The 15,165-nt window shown below is 35.5% G+C and overlaps 3 protein-coding genes across 3 annotated transcripts; 2 read left to right on the top strand and 1 right to left on the bottom strand.

The window, feature by feature from the left end:
* The first annotated feature begins 1,602 nt into the window (after positions 1–1,602).
* Positions 1,603–5,636, top strand: LOC21406384 (O-fucosyltransferase 19). Its single transcript, XM_024169159.1, has 8 exons — positions 1,603–2,234; positions 3,248–3,320; positions 3,432–3,505; positions 3,625–3,713; positions 3,800–3,932; positions 4,036–4,268; positions 4,357–4,833; positions 4,945–5,636. Exons 1-8 carry the CDS (start codon positions 1,665–1,667, stop codon positions 5,201–5,203), a joined length of 1,908 nt encoding a protein of 635 aa, XP_024024927.1. The 5' UTR covers positions 1,603–1,664; the 3' UTR covers positions 5,204–5,636.
* Positions 5,637–6,640: 1,004 nt separating this feature from the next.
* LOC21406385 (fructokinase-like 1, chloroplastic) lies at positions 6,641–9,260 on the bottom strand. Its single transcript, XM_010103534.2, has 2 exons — positions 8,303–9,260; positions 6,641–7,633 (listed from the first exon to the last, which is right to left on the bottom strand). The coding sequence occupies exons 1-2, from the start codon at positions 9,167–9,169 to the stop codon at positions 6,941–6,943; spliced, it is 1,560 nt and encodes a 519-aa protein (XP_010101836.1). The 5' UTR covers positions 9,170–9,260; the 3' UTR covers positions 6,641–6,940.
* A 3,690-nt stretch (positions 9,261–12,950) lies between these two features.
* Positions 12,951–14,926, top strand: LOC112092610 (immediate early response 3-interacting protein 1-like). The gene is made up of 2 exons (XM_024169188.1): positions 12,951–13,076; positions 14,531–14,926. Exon 2 carries the CDS (start codon positions 14,534–14,536, stop codon positions 14,765–14,767), a length of 234 nt encoding a protein of 77 aa, XP_024024956.1. The 5' UTR covers positions 12,951–13,076; positions 14,531–14,533; the 3' UTR covers positions 14,768–14,926.
* Positions 14,927–15,165: the final 239 nt, after the last annotated feature.

A 15,165-nucleotide genomic window follows, 5' to 3' on the forward strand; every position in this document is an offset into this window, starting at 1 on the left:
AAAAGAAGATGCGCCTTCACTTGCGAACCGATTACTATACCAACACTAGTTCAGTTACACGTCATTGTATTTAGACAAAAACAAATTCGGAATAACCAAGACGAATTAAAAAGTATCTCAATTTCATTTTGGTTCGGTTGTAAACCTCATGAAGTACTATCTTTTCCCAACAAATCAACGTCAAAGTTCTCTCTCTCTCTCTCTCTCTCTCCCCAATCGGCGGGGGGCGGGGCCGGAGAATGATTTTTCATTCTCATTCCTATAATTATAAATTATTCTCATTTATGTCTCTATCCCTGCTTAAGGAGTGGGATCGAAGTCAGAGATTCTCCATTAGAGGAGCCTTCTTCATACCCGTTATATTTTTCATCTTATAGGATTATGTATTTCAAAATTATAGCAACTTAAAATAAAAATATAGTAAAAATTCATTATTAATTTAGATCAAAATCAAAAGTTCCATAATAAAACAAAATTTTTTGAACATATTACAAACTGAATCCAAAAGTAATAGCTAACATATAAACGAAAAAGGTTTAAAACATCAAAATATAAACGTAAATGATCATTCCTTGTTTCTTCCTAATAGTTTCAATTTTTATTGCGTCGTGAATCGGGAACTAAGGCCTCGTTCATTTCACCGATTCGAGTTTTCAGTTTTAGATTTTTACAGTAAAAAGCTCTCAAAAAATGTCACATGTAACTTTTTTTGATACAGTGAAAAATTCTCACAAAATATCACATCTCAACTCAAATTGAAAACTTAAATCCGCAAAGTGAACGAGGTCTAAATTTTATTTTCATCTCTGATCCCATTAAAACGGGGCCTATTCTCACGGAGAATATTATCATCCCTAATGGTTACCACGCAAATGAAGTATATCTCCAAGATTTTATCAAAAAGATTTTAAAAAAAACTGCATGCCCAAGAATTATTGCAAGAAAAAAATTTAAAAAAAATAATGAGAGAAGGAAAAATAGGAAAAGAAAACAGACAATAAGAAAAATGAGAGAGCAAACTGAAAACCGTAAAGCACCAAAAAGGAACATTTCTTTTTTGTTCCAAAAAGCTTCTATTTTGTCGCTCCCCTAAAATTCAAAAGGGTAATAGAGTAATTTCAAAGTTGGTTTGTAACAAAACAATATAAAAACCACGAAGCTCAGAAGGAAACCGAGAGTCCAATCCCCCAAATCCACATTCCACCATTGCACCTGTGTTCCGCTAATAAGTTTCAGAGAGAGAGAGAGAGAGAGAGAGGAGAGGTTGAAAACTGGAAATAGATATTTATATATATATATATATGTGTGTATTTATAAATTATGGAATATATCATATAATTTACATAAATAAATCTATTTAGAAAGAAGAAAATGAGAAAATAATAAACGCCTCTGCTGGCCTTAGATTACGGGCACCTCCTCCGAAAACCATAAAACCAAAAAAAGCCGAAGGCCTCAAAGCCCCTCGTACCGACGGTTCCCTCTCTTTTTCTTTCTCTTTCTCTCCAAACACTTTTCCACACCTGACAACTATTTCCTCCTTTTCCCCTCTTTTCTCTTTTTCTTTTTTTTTTTTTTTATTAACTTTTTCAAAATTTCCTCTTTTGTTTTCTATTCTTTCGCCGGAGAATTATTTTTCCTCTCTTATTCCTCGTTTTCCGGCGATGTCGTCAGGCGGCGTCTCCAGCAGCTCGTCTGGCGGAAGCCCTAGGTCAGTGGGCCCCACAGCCGCGGCGCGGCGACGCGTGGTCGACGAGGAAGACCAGTACGAGCCCAACGGCTCCATTAGTGGGAGCACTGGGCCCCACCACAGTCTTCATCATCATCACCTCCACCATAATCAATATCATTACCACCATTACTCTCCTCATCATCACCACCCGGTGGCGAGGTATCTGCTGCTGCGCAGGCGGATGCTGCTCTGTGTGCCCGAGGCGTGGATGGTGGGGATCGAGGAGGGGGTCTTGTGGACGGCTGCGATGGTTCAGGCGCTAAGAACGGGGAAGAGCGCGGGCCGTAAGATCTTCGTGGCGCTGATTGTAATGGCGGTTTTGTCGTTGTTCGTGAAGGTCTCGTTTTTGAGTGGCCACGTCGACGTCGACGGCAAGGCCAACGTGGAGAAGGAGAGTAACGGGCTTTTAATCTTGCAAACCTTCACGGATGAATCCGCCATGGCCCAACGGGTCGTCTCCGAGGCCCAGAATTCCATGCCCAAGCGAGTTCTTGAGTTTTCTGTAAGTACATTGGAAATTTTATATTTTTAAACAGTTAGATATTAATAGAACTTTTTTTATGAATTTGCAAAATTTATTGTTTGCAGTCTCCCTGGTCGGTTTTAGACTTTTTTTTTTTTTTGAAATTTGAGGAGGTTGGTGAACGGAGAATTGTTTTTTGTTGTACTATTTGTTACTTTTTTTTTCTTTTCAAGTTTTTGAACTGTTAGATTAGATTATATATATAGATATATATATATATGTATACATGTATGTATTTCTTTGATATTCAGCGACTTTTCTGTTTTGTAGTTTCTATTACGGGTCAAGGTTTTTTTTCTCCAGTTTTTCTGGACGTGAAATGAAGAGGTTGATGAATTTAATTGGCCGTTTTAGAATTTATTGTTTATATTTTTTTTAAGGGTTGAATGGGTTTCGTTGACTTTATGGCTGGTTAAGAAGTAGTGGATTACTGGGGAGAAATTGTTAGAATTGAAATTTCTGGGACGGCGGCTGCTAACCAATTGCAATAGCTATATATGACTTTTCAACGAATGATTATTGGGCCATTGTTGTGTTCATTCTATTTGTGGTTGGTATATTTGCTACATTCATGATTCAGTTCAAGTTCCTTAGATTTTAAAGCCTGTTTAGTTCGTTGATTTAAATTTTTAATTTGAGTTGAGATATAATTTTATGTGAGAGATTTTTTATTATAGTTAAAAAGTAAGTTTTACTATTTATTTATGAAAACTTTTTACTGTAACAAAACTCGAATTTCTAAATTTAAATTAATAAAATGAACGGAACCTAAAATTGATAGGCAAACTTGGGAATTCTAATGATTTTGACAAAAAAGAAAAGAAAAAAGAAAAAAAAGTAGAATGGCTGCCTTTTTTTTCATTTAATTCACAGCAATGTCACGATGGTATTGGCTGATCAAGTTTAAACAGGAATTTTAAACAAAAAATGTCCTTGAACATATGGTTTTGATGATTTGATGCCTTTTTTTTTTTTTTTTTTTTATTGCGTAGACACCTGAAATATGGATGAAGCCTAACAGCGGCAGTTATCAGAAGTGCATTGATCGACCCAAGAATCGAATAAGTACGTATGATTTTGGTCAACGTATATTTTTATTTTTTTATTTTTTTTCAGCATTTAGCATCTTAATTAAAACTTTTGGTCTGATTCATCTCTCATATGAATTGACCCCAGGGAAACCAGGTTCTAAAACGAACGGTTATCTTCTTGTTCACGCCAACGGTGGATTGAATCAAATGAGAACAGGGGTAAGAACATTTTATTTATTTATTATTTTTTTCCAAAGATTTCTTGATGTACCCTTTTCATGGTTAACACAGGATGAGTGACTTTCTGGAGCTAACATTTTGATACAAATGATGTGCAGATTTGTGATATGGTTGCTGCAGCAAAGCTTATGAATGCCACCTTGGTTCTTCCTTCTCTTGATCATTCGTCATTTTGGACAGATCCAAGGTATGAATGATTCTTTACATTTGAGGTTGTGTGATGAGATGTTTATCTTGCTCACTAAGTCAACTGAATTTTCTATTACTCTGCAGTGAATTTAAAGATATATTTGACTGGAGACACTTCATGGAAGTCTTGAAAGACGATATTGAAATAGTCGAGTATTTGCCTCCTCGCTATGCAGCCGTGAAACCCCTCCTTAAGCCTCCTGTCTCTTGGTCTAAGGTGTGACAATTACGTGCAATATTTTTTTTGCTGCTCGACACTAGATGCATCCATTTGTCAACTTGTATCACTAGAATTGTATCTCAGATGTTTTAAAATGCAGGCTAGTTATTACAGAAACGAACTAGCTCCGTTATTAAAGAAGCATAAAGTCGTGAAGTTTACTCATACAGATTCTCGCCTCGCCAATAACAACCTTGCATCCTCAATTCAAAAGCTTAGATGTCGTGCCAATTACGAGGCTCTCCGATACTCAAAGGAAATTGAGGACCTTGGAAAGATATTGGTTGATAGACTGAGGAACAACAGCGATCCATATATTGCTCTGCATTTAAGGTACCTTTATTATGCTGCGTCTGTTAGTATTTCTCCTTTTCAATAGCGGAATAGGTTCTTTAATGAAGCACAAAATTCTTGGTTGCAGATATGAGAAAGACATGCTTGCATTCACAGGCTGCAGCCACAATCTTACTTCAGAGGAAGCCGGGGAACTTCAAGATATGAGGTATAACGTCAAGCATTGGAAGGAGAAAGAGATTGATAGCAAAGAACGCAGGTTACAAGGAGGATGTCCTATGTCGCCAAGAGAGGCAGCCATGTTTCTCAAGGCCATGGGGTATCCTTCCACAACAACTATCTACATTGTTGCCGGAGAAATATATGGCAGCAATAGCATGGCAGCCTTTCGCGCAGAGTACCCAAATGTCTTCTCTCATTCCACGCTTGCAACGGAAGAAGAGTTAGCCCCCTTCGAGCCTTATCAAAATCGCCTTGCCGCATTGGATTACTTTCTGGCACTTGATAGTGATGTCTTTGTTTATACGTACGACGGGAACATGGCAAAGGCAGTTCAGGGCCATAGGAGGTTCGATGGGTTTAAAAAGACTATCAACCCCGACAGGTTAGTTTTCTTAAGTGTGTTTGATTTTTCTCCCCCGCTTTTTTAACTCAGTCTTGAAGATTCTAGCATTCTGATAATTATCAACTCTATTCTCTTTTTTATTTTTTTCAGACAAAATTTTGTTAAACTGATTGATCAGTTAGATGAACATGCAATATCGTGGGAAGAATTTTCGTTGGAGGTTAAGAGTGTACATTCAGACAGGCTTGGAGCACCATATCTCAGAGAGCCTGGAGATTCACCAAAGTTGGAGGAGAATTTTTATGCAAACCCTCTACCTGGTTGCATCTGTAATAAGCCTCTGGAGACATTTACAACAAGCACGAAGCTCGAACAAAGACGGAGTCTAAGGACCTCATTACAAAGATAGATGTTAAAGTGAGTACAGAGTTGAATAGACAGTTATATGTATTGCTTTTAGTGGCAGGTGCAATGGGGCTATCAAAGCAAATTGCTCCTTCGGCCGCTGGTGAAAGACTGCAGCTCCCTAAGAGTTCGAGAGGTCGAGGTCTCCCTTGTGATTTGAACATACAAAGTTTCAGTGTTGGGGGGGTGGCAACGGACGCGGGCCTCATCTTTACCAAGTGATATTTAGGAACACAGAGAGGCAAATCAGGATAGTTTCAATGTTACAGAGATAGCATCCCTGCCAAATATTGATGTATAATTCATTTATTCATTTATTAGTCTTTCTTTGATTTTATTGCCAAAGCCAATTTGTCAAATTGCGCTTCATTGTGAATTGAATATCAACTTCCATATACTTCACAATTGATTCATAATAGAAATCAGCTTATACAGTTTGCCCCTGCAGTTGTGTCATATATTTATTTGTGGAACATCTTTTAACATATCTCTAACTTCAGCATCACCGATGATGTTGAGCCATGTGATGAAAGAGCATGACGCATACAAACAAGGGTTATAGCTATTTGACGAAAGAGCGTAATGCATGGCCTTCCTCTTCTTAGAAATAAGTGGTCTTGATGATAGTTTTACCAATGCCTCTAATTACCAAATAAGATTGCCTCAACTTTGGTTATTAAATTGCTTTTGAGATTGATAAAGGATGTGGATGGGAAGATAGCTTGCAAGTAAGAGTTCCCTGACTCTTAAAAAGATCAAACATTATGACGTTTATCCCATCTGTTTTTTCATCTTCAAGTTTTCTAGTATTTTCAGGCAAGCGCTCCCCAAGTGAGTCGTACTCTTTTGTGCGTACAACACACTTAGTGCATATTTGGTTTGAGGGTTCAAATCACCTTGAGCTTGGCTCAAACAATGGTTTCTCTCATAAAAAATTTAAATTTAAAAAGTTTTGCTATATTGTTTTCTCTCACAAAATTTTGAATACTGGATTGGTTTGAACCCTCAAACCAGGCAAGCACTTAAATTTTCACGAGACTGTTGATATTCTTTCCTTCCTCATCCGCGTTCACACAACACCAAAATGATTTATTCATTCATAATTGAACGGAAAGGCAGGAAAGGTCTCTTGTATATTTGAGTTTGAATAGTAGTAAATCATAGCCTACTCAATCTACCAAAGTCCAAACCTAATTAAAGAGGTACATGATCTTGCTCTCAAAACTTGTCATTTTTGTTTGTTAAATTTTTGACAACAGGGTTGAAAAGATTATCTTACACAAGTTCAGAGAACCAGTGAATTTTGACAATAGGGTTGACAGTGAATTTTGAAATTTGATTCTTTCAGAGGTGGCAACAGTTCTAATTTACCTAAATTCAAACAATAAAAAAGCTAACAAACCAATAAAAACATAGATCAAACAACAACTGATTGGTTCTATGTACGGAGAATATGGGAGAAGTACCGAGAATATGTAATTTCACTATTTGATTGGAGACATAGAGAGAATGCACAAAAAATCGCACTGCATTGCAATAATATGCTTGCAGTCTCTAACCTATGAAATGCACTAGATCAAATAACTAGTCTTGTTGTTTAATTAAATCAAAATTATACAAAACTCACCAGACCAGTATAGCAGAGCAATTTTTTCCTCGTCCATCTTCAAAACAGAACAAAATTCTTTTCACAACTGAAAAAATTTCACATCCATTTTTCAGAACTACAGTATCATCCAGATCACCACATCGAAGGTACGTAAACCTGCTCCTTGAGATTTTGTGTCGCACTTTCAGTGGGAAAACCTCTCACACCACCAATAGTCCACTGTGATATAATCCCAGCTGCAATTGCAAAGCGCAGTTGCCTCTCCAGAACATCTACGTCCTCATACATCTCTGGACAAGTTGTTAGCTTTCTCATAATAGCAGCTACGACGGCATCACCAGAACCAGTCCGATCACAAGTGAATGGGGTTATGAGCACATCTTCAGTCCCAACTACGACGCCATCAAAGGTTGGGGAGTAAAAATGGATTCGAAGTGTCCCATCAGTTACGAACAAAAATTTAAGTCCATCATGCCACAAAGGAGATATTTCTTCACGAGTGTAATGATAATAATCCCTCCGGTTCTTCGTTTGCTCGTAATTTTGAGCATAATATTGGGGCCTGTAATTCCTCTTTCTCTCATAATACTCTTCATCAAGAAGAAATTCCAGCTCTTGCCTCGTCACCTCAATGATGTTCGCTTCATTCCAGGCCCTCTTGATAAATTCCCTTGTCTCATCGCGTGATTTCCACAAAGGCAAAGGCAAATTGGGGTCGAAAAACAGAAGGCCCCCAAACTTTTTGGAATATGCAATCGCTTTGAAAAGTGTCCGTTTCATGGAGGGAGATGTCAGGACTTCTGAAGTAAAGTAAAACATTCTTGCCTACAATATATTCACATCATAACATTTCAGAAGTGAAATGCAACAGTTGTGTGCTTATGTATGGATCCTCAAAATGATTTTCTGTTACTAAATTATATCCCACATTACTTTATACTGCAGAACATATATATGTGTGTATATATAAGCGAGAAGCATAACATAATTTATTTAATGCAATAAGAATGTTGGAGAGGTGTAACAATAATTTGCAACAACAAATTTCTTGCATTATAATTTTTTAACATCGGCTTTACACTGAATAAATGTAGTGACGTTGTAGAGGTGTAACAATAGTCTAGAATAACTAAGCTCTGTTCATTTCACCGATTTAAATTTAGAATTCGAGTTTTGTTACAGTAAAAAGCTCTTAGAAAAGTCACATCTAACTTTTTTACTACAGTAAAAACTTTGCGCATAAAGTCACGTCTCAACTCATACCTTTTCAATTTCTCGGTGTTATACCTTTTCAATTTCATTACTATATTGAAGAAACCGCGGTACCATTCTCACTTCTATATGTTATGTGAACACACTCGGCCAAGTGAAAAGAACAATGCCTAAATGCAGGCAAACTATAAAACCCATCACAAAGTAGTCCCATTGACAAAAGAAAAAAAAAACAAAGAAACGTTTGTGAATTTTTCCTCAACTAGAAGGAAGATCTATTACCTCTTTGAGCACAGCAAGGTTCAACTCCGAGCTAAGCAGAGAATCCTCGGCGGCCTCTCTGACCATCTCCGTCGTCATCTTCCCATCCTCGTACTTGATCTTCATATACGAACAAGCCGTTTTCTTAGTCGGATCAAACTTGACAGCCCTCGTCTGAACCTTCTCCTGATTCATCATCAAAACCAACTCATCCCCATAATCATCATCCCCAACCTTCCCCATGAACGCCGCCCTCCCGCCAAGCCGCACGTGGGATATCGCGACATTGGAGGAAGGCCCGCCGGGTGCCCGCACGAACTCCGGCGGGTCCCACTGGAGCATCTTCCACTGGGAGTAGATGTCCGGGTGCATCGGGTTGTCGGAGACCCTCACCGTCGGCAAAAACTCCTTCTGCGCCGCGCCGAAGCAGCAGACCAGAGGAGGGTCTTCGTACGGGAAACCTATTCCGTCGTCGTAATCCTCCAGTTCTGAATCCGAGTCTTGTTCTTCTTCTTCTTGTGGGGTTTGTTGTTTCGTGGGTTTATCCGAAATCTGGCCATTATTACTCTCGGGTTGGCTTTTTCTCGAACGCCTGGTCTGCTTTTTCGGAGCAGAAGAAGATGATGAGGAAGACGGTGATGTTGTGGACCCCTTTTTCCTGCCTCGGCGAGTGGGTTTCTTGGATTCGACGGGTCCATTGCTTTCTCCATTAATGGAAGCTCTGGGACGTGGGGGTTTTGGCTTAGGCGATTTGAAGAGGTTGAGAGAAGAATAAAGCTCGAAATGTGGGGAGTTTTTAATGGAGTTGGGAGGTTGTAAAGCTATGGAAGTTGTTGAGTTATGGCGGGGAAGGGCGAGAAAAGGGGGAAGTAGATAAAGGGACGCCATGGCTAGGGGTTTAGAGGAGAGAGCTAGGGTTTATCCATTTTGGCCGTTGCTTGCTGCTAAATTGGTCTCCTATCTTCCTCCTCCTTTGCCAAAATTCTATCGGGTGGTCGGTCACTTGTCAGAACGTTTACTCTTAACTGTCTTCCCAAATAATTTTTAGATAAACGACAACGGAATTTTAAACGACAAAAAAACCAAAAACTTGTCTTTTGGATAAATTTTACTCCCCACAAAAAAAGAACTGAAAGATATCTCCATCAACTGGCTTTGGCGACACTCAATAAATTTTGTGAGGCACAAAAGTTATTCTCCTCAACGATGAAGGAAAGATCTCAGTTCAAAAAAGCATGCAAGAAGCCGTATTTACAAATTGGAATTTATACCATCGGACCTTTATTTTAAAAAATTGTCGTTTCAGTCGTGGAGTTTAATTTATGATTAGAGCTTTTTATGAGTTGAGTGATGCAAATTGTAGATACTTATATTATACTTTTAAAAATTTAATCTAATGCTTAAAATAATATTTCCTACTAATTGTTGATGCAAATTGTAGATACTTATATCATACTCTTGAAAATTTAATCTAACGCTTAAAATAATATTTTCTGCTAATCGTTAAAACACATAGTCGAAGTATCTTAAAGATTTTTCAAACATTTATAAGTATAATTCGGTGTTCAGTAAAATTCTATTTTTGGTCTAGTGTGACTAGCACTCATAGTTTTTTTTTTTTTTTAATAATAGTTTATGGCTACATTAAAAAAATCTATCACTCTGTCATTTACTATTCTGCAGTTTTAATTCACACAACAATATTTGGTTTCTGTGTTAACAAGGTTTACAAAATTGTTCTATACGTACAGAACATTATTTCATAATATGATAAGTCCTACATATTTCTTATTTTTTTAGGTATTTTTATCAATATATTATTGTTTTCATGATTGACCCTTCTAGAGCTTTAATGAGCTTTTGATATTTAAATTAGGTACCACATCAACAATTTCGTCTGTAAATGGAGAAGGAGGTTTGCTAACATTTTGAAGTTTAGGAAAAAAAAGGAGAAAAAATAACAAGTTGTGAAATTTGACGTTGAACTTGAAAACAAGATGCCGTTTCACTTCAAAGCAATTTAGCAACCTTATAAACCAAGGTATTATTATCATTGTTAGTCATAAACTATAAACATTCTGATATTTTAATTTTTGAACTCTTTATTCTTATATATTTATAGTTTTTGAGTTTTGATTGAGCTAAATTCATTGGAGGTTCCGCAACTTATCCTCTTCTATTATTCCTTCTATTAAAAATTATACTAATTTAGACACTAAACTCTTTCGATGTTTTAAATTTAGTCCTTAGTTACATCCTGTTAAATTTAGGATGAAAATAATGTGTAATCTCCTTAAAGGAAAGTCGACCTTGTAATTTTAACAGATTGAACCAAAACCATAAAGTTAATTTCACCTTAATTTTATCTTGTAATTTCCCTGCGTTTTATTTTTTATTGAGATGAAACAAACTGAACACAATTTATGCTTTTGTTGTTTATATGCAACTTTCATGATACGATTATGCTTTTTTTATTTACATTTTTAACCTTTTATATGTGAACATTAAATTAAATATTTTATTTATATCCTTTTATTACATTACATTTTATAATAATAAGTACTTTTGATTTTTTTATCCAAACAGATTTAAAAGCTCTTTTTAGATATAAAAATATTTTTTAAACATTATCCAAATACTAATAAAAAAGATCCAACTATATTTATCTTTTTCTACTACTTAAAAGTATAATTACAAGCTATCCCAAACGGGCCCTATGTGCAAGATGATGGTGTCATAATAGGCTATTTGTGGCAGTTGAGAAATAAAAAATAGAGAATTTACTTTTAAGAGTACATGAGTCTGGACATTTAGCTATTACTCTTAATAAATATTATTTTGTTAGTGTAATTATTTGACTAAAAAGGTTATGAATCAAGAGTAAAAGGTAAAAATCTTTACTCATACACTTTTAAATGGTATTTGTCGAGATTACCCGTTGAGAAATGCTAGAACATTGTAGGAATTCTTCAAGCATGAGACTGAATTCCAACTTTTTCAAAGTCAAGGATCTCCTGTGGCCACAATGAATTTAAATATATTAATTTTCATAAGAAAATGACTAGGACATAAAAGGCCCGTTTGTTTAAAACTATAATTCTGATTTTTCTAGCACTTTTATTTCATAAAAAATTTGAATTAAAATAGTTCCTGTCAATGATTCTTTCATAAAATTTAAATTTAAAATCAAAATTATTGACTTAAACACATGAATCAAACGGACCATTAATGTCCCTTTTTGCAAGAAATGCAGTGGGAAGAACATGTTCTCATTTTTTTTTCCTATTACTTAACAACTATTATTTAAGTATTAAAAATAACTAATATTGAATATTTTCCATCCAAAAATTTAGTAGAATATGATTGAGGGGTTAAATTTAAGATATCAAAAAGATTTAAGGTTTATTCAGAAAAAAAAATATTTAGGGTTTAAATTTGTATAAGTTTTTGGTATAAGAACTAATTATAAAAAAAGAAAAACAAAAATTCACTGTCTGTAATAGAAACTATTAAAAAACCAAAATTTATAGAGTAATGGGTCAAAATTAAAAATTCAGGGACGAAAATATCAACGTTCTCAAGATTTAGGGACTAACCATCTTAATTACCTAATAGCAAAAAATAAAAATAAAAAAACAAAAAACAAAAAAAATATAATCGCCCCTATTGCTCTTAGGTGTGTTTGGTAGGGAGGATGGAATGATGGAGGGATAGGAATGGAGGGATTGAGGTGTGAAAAATGAAAAGTAACCTTGTTTGGTTGGGCGGAAAGGTGAGAGGAGGGGGAGAAAGAAGGGATTGTGAATCCCTTGCGCCCTCCAAAAAACAATCCTCCCATTCATGCACGGATTAAGAAGTTGAGGGGAAATAAAATTGCCGAATTTCCCGTATTAACCTTTGTCAACTTGCTAATGTTCCACAAAATCCTTAGATATTTTAAACCTTATTCACATGTTTTCTTTTTTCTTTTTTTTTTCCTTTTTTTTCCTTTTATTATTATCTCTTTTTTATGAGTACGTTGTAGATAAAGATATTTACTTTTTTAATATAAAATATTTTCTATCTATTTTTTTCACGAAAGCATCCCAAATATACAGTTATACACCAGTTCTAGTATAAAAATCCAGTAATAATAATGTCTAGTATCTATATATATAATAAACCAACGTTTTCTTTTTTTGAATAATAAAGCAACGTATTTGTGTAATATAAAGACACATAATGCAAATACAAATTAAGCAAAAAGGTTACTATAGTAATTTTATCAATAAAACTAATCATTCCCTCCTCATTTCCATCTAATATCAAACAAAAGAATGAAAAGTACCTTTCCTTGCTATCGTATCAAACAACTTTAAAAAAAAATATACAATTCTTTCCTTCTTTCATACTTTCCTTCTCTCCGACTCAATCCATCTTTTTACCATTTTATTCCTCCTGCTTAAAAGATCCTTAACGTCGTAACCTGCTTATTAAGGGAATATTTAATTAGAGAATTCGTGTTATGGTTTGAATTAAGTAGTTCATTATAGTATTTTTTTCATAAAAAACACAGATAAATAAAAAATAATTCTGAATTATGATTCTGAATTCATCAACCCAACGTCTTCTAAAAAGTCAATAGACTCTTTTTTTTTGTTTTTTTTTTTTTGCGCTTTGATAATACCATTAGACTTAACGATGAAAAGACCATCCCAATTACCCCTATCAGAAACCGTTTGTTTCTCGTTTCTTCTCCATTGTCATAGAGGGTTTTCTGGGCTTTTACGGGTACAGCTTTCCGTAGTTTTTACTGGTAAGAATTCTATGATTTTATCTACTGAAAGAGTTTTGATATATTCCGTCCGAGTAGGAAAATAAAGGCTGGGTTTGAATTTTGATCATTTTCCCTGAATTCAGTAATCCCGCTTTTATTTTTCTTTTCAATGTGAAATAAGTTGGCTTCTATGTGAAATTGCTTAAAGCTTTGGTAATTATAGTATCTCAAATCTCACCTCTTGAATTAATTCTTTTGTAAAATTTCAGCTTGACCTGAATTTCATTTTATTGGCTTAAAGCTTTGACTATAAAATCCCAGTACGAATTCACCTTATGACTATAATCTCAAGAAAATCGGCTCTAACTTTTCAGGATATAATAATTTACTGTTTTTATTGCTGAAACATATTTCTTTCCATTTGGATTCGCTTTTGTAATTTTGGCTTATGCATAGAGTGAACAACTTCCCTATTCTGCAAAAAGTTGTCATTATTTCGTACACAGGGTGTTGATATGCACCGCGTTATAATAAGAATGAACCCTGATTTGGTTTGGGAAGATGAGAATTGAGACATTAGTGGGGATTAAGCCTGAACTGATTTCTGGGTAGATGAGAACTTTTTGGTTGAGGATGATGTACCCAAATCATCCTATGCTAATGCAGGAAGATTTAGCTATAAGTAGTCATTTTTATATTTTCATTATCGTTTGTTCTACCTTTTTAATTTAGTTTTGTTTTGTTATTAGTTTGTTGTTGGATATTTTGTTATCATTTTGTGTTTGAGCTATAAATAGCTATATTAGCTATTAAAATAGGAGACTTGATTATTGAGATATTGAATACTAGAGTTGAGTTTTCTCTCCAATTTTGGGGTTTCCCTTGTGGGTTATGTTTAAGTGGATTTGAGAACTCTAAGTCTCATCCTTCGTCCCGGTTAGGCTGGTAAATTTTGTTCTCTCCATTCCGCTGCATTACATACCCTGACCGTCCCGGTTAGGCTGGTAAATTTTGTTCTCTCCATTCCGCTTCATTACATACCCTGACCACCACAACGATCCGAGCTCAAACCCACGACTTGCGTGGGGGGTGAGTGGCTTATGACCTTGCTGAGCTCTTGTTGGTTTTTGGTGGATAAATTTTGTCAAAGTTTGCCGCTGCTTTTAAAACTATCCCAAGAAATGATTTGGGGGAGTTACTTCCTGTGTCTTTTTTATTGAGAAAGGGATAATTTTAGGAAATACTTTAAGCTTTCGTTCGTATCGTTACCTTTCAAGAATGATTCTATTTGAGCTTGAATTAATGTCTGGATAAATAGATTTTATAAAATGTTGTTGCTTTTAAAACTACCCCCAGAAGAAAGGATTTTGGGGTGTGTTGACAAAGAAGGCGTATTGGAGCAACTTTAGCTGTCATATTATGCACTCTGTTAGGATGTTGCATCACTTGTTAATCCATCTGATCCAAGTTTTTCTTCCCCGGAAATAATACAGAAAATGGGGTTTTGGACACTATTAGAAGGGCTTCTGCTATTTGCGAATGCATTAGCGATACTGAATGAGGACCGGTTCCTTGCTCCTAGAGGGTGGACATTGGTAGAACTCCAACGAGGCAGGAGAAATACACTCAAGGGGCAGATCATAGGGCTTATACATGCATGCCAATTCTTCAGATTGCCACTCATACTTTTGAATATTGTAACTATTGTAGTGAAGCTGTTTTCTGGCTGAGGCAAAAGAGATTTTGCTATTTTAGACGTTCAATATCTGTATAGTTTGTGAAATAAATGTTGCAGAAAAATTTTCCTGTTCAAGAATTGTGTGTGATAATTGGGTTGAGCCCCAAACATATTGAAGTAAAAGATAACAATAAGCTAAGTTTAATCATCAAAGCCAAATGATATAATATAGAATGTCATTTCAAACTCTACTTTTTCTTTCTAGTTACTTCTTGATTGTTTAGCAGCCTATAGTTTTTTGGTTGGGAAAAAAAAAAAAATTCTTTTGGCTGCTCAAACAATCAAGAAGTGACCTATAGTCTAGCAGCCTACAGCTTTATTCTTGGGCATTTTGTGCTTGTACGGACTTAGTTTTGCCTTCATAGCCCTTTATTCAAGTGAAATCTAGCA

This window comes from Morus notabilis, unplaced genomic scaffold, assembly GCF_000414095.1.
Source record: "Morus notabilis unplaced genomic scaffold, ASM41409v2 Scaffold5, whole genome shotgun sequence".
In the NCBI taxonomy this organism is placed as follows: domain Eukaryota; kingdom Viridiplantae; phylum Streptophyta; class Magnoliopsida; order Rosales; family Moraceae; genus Morus; species Morus notabilis.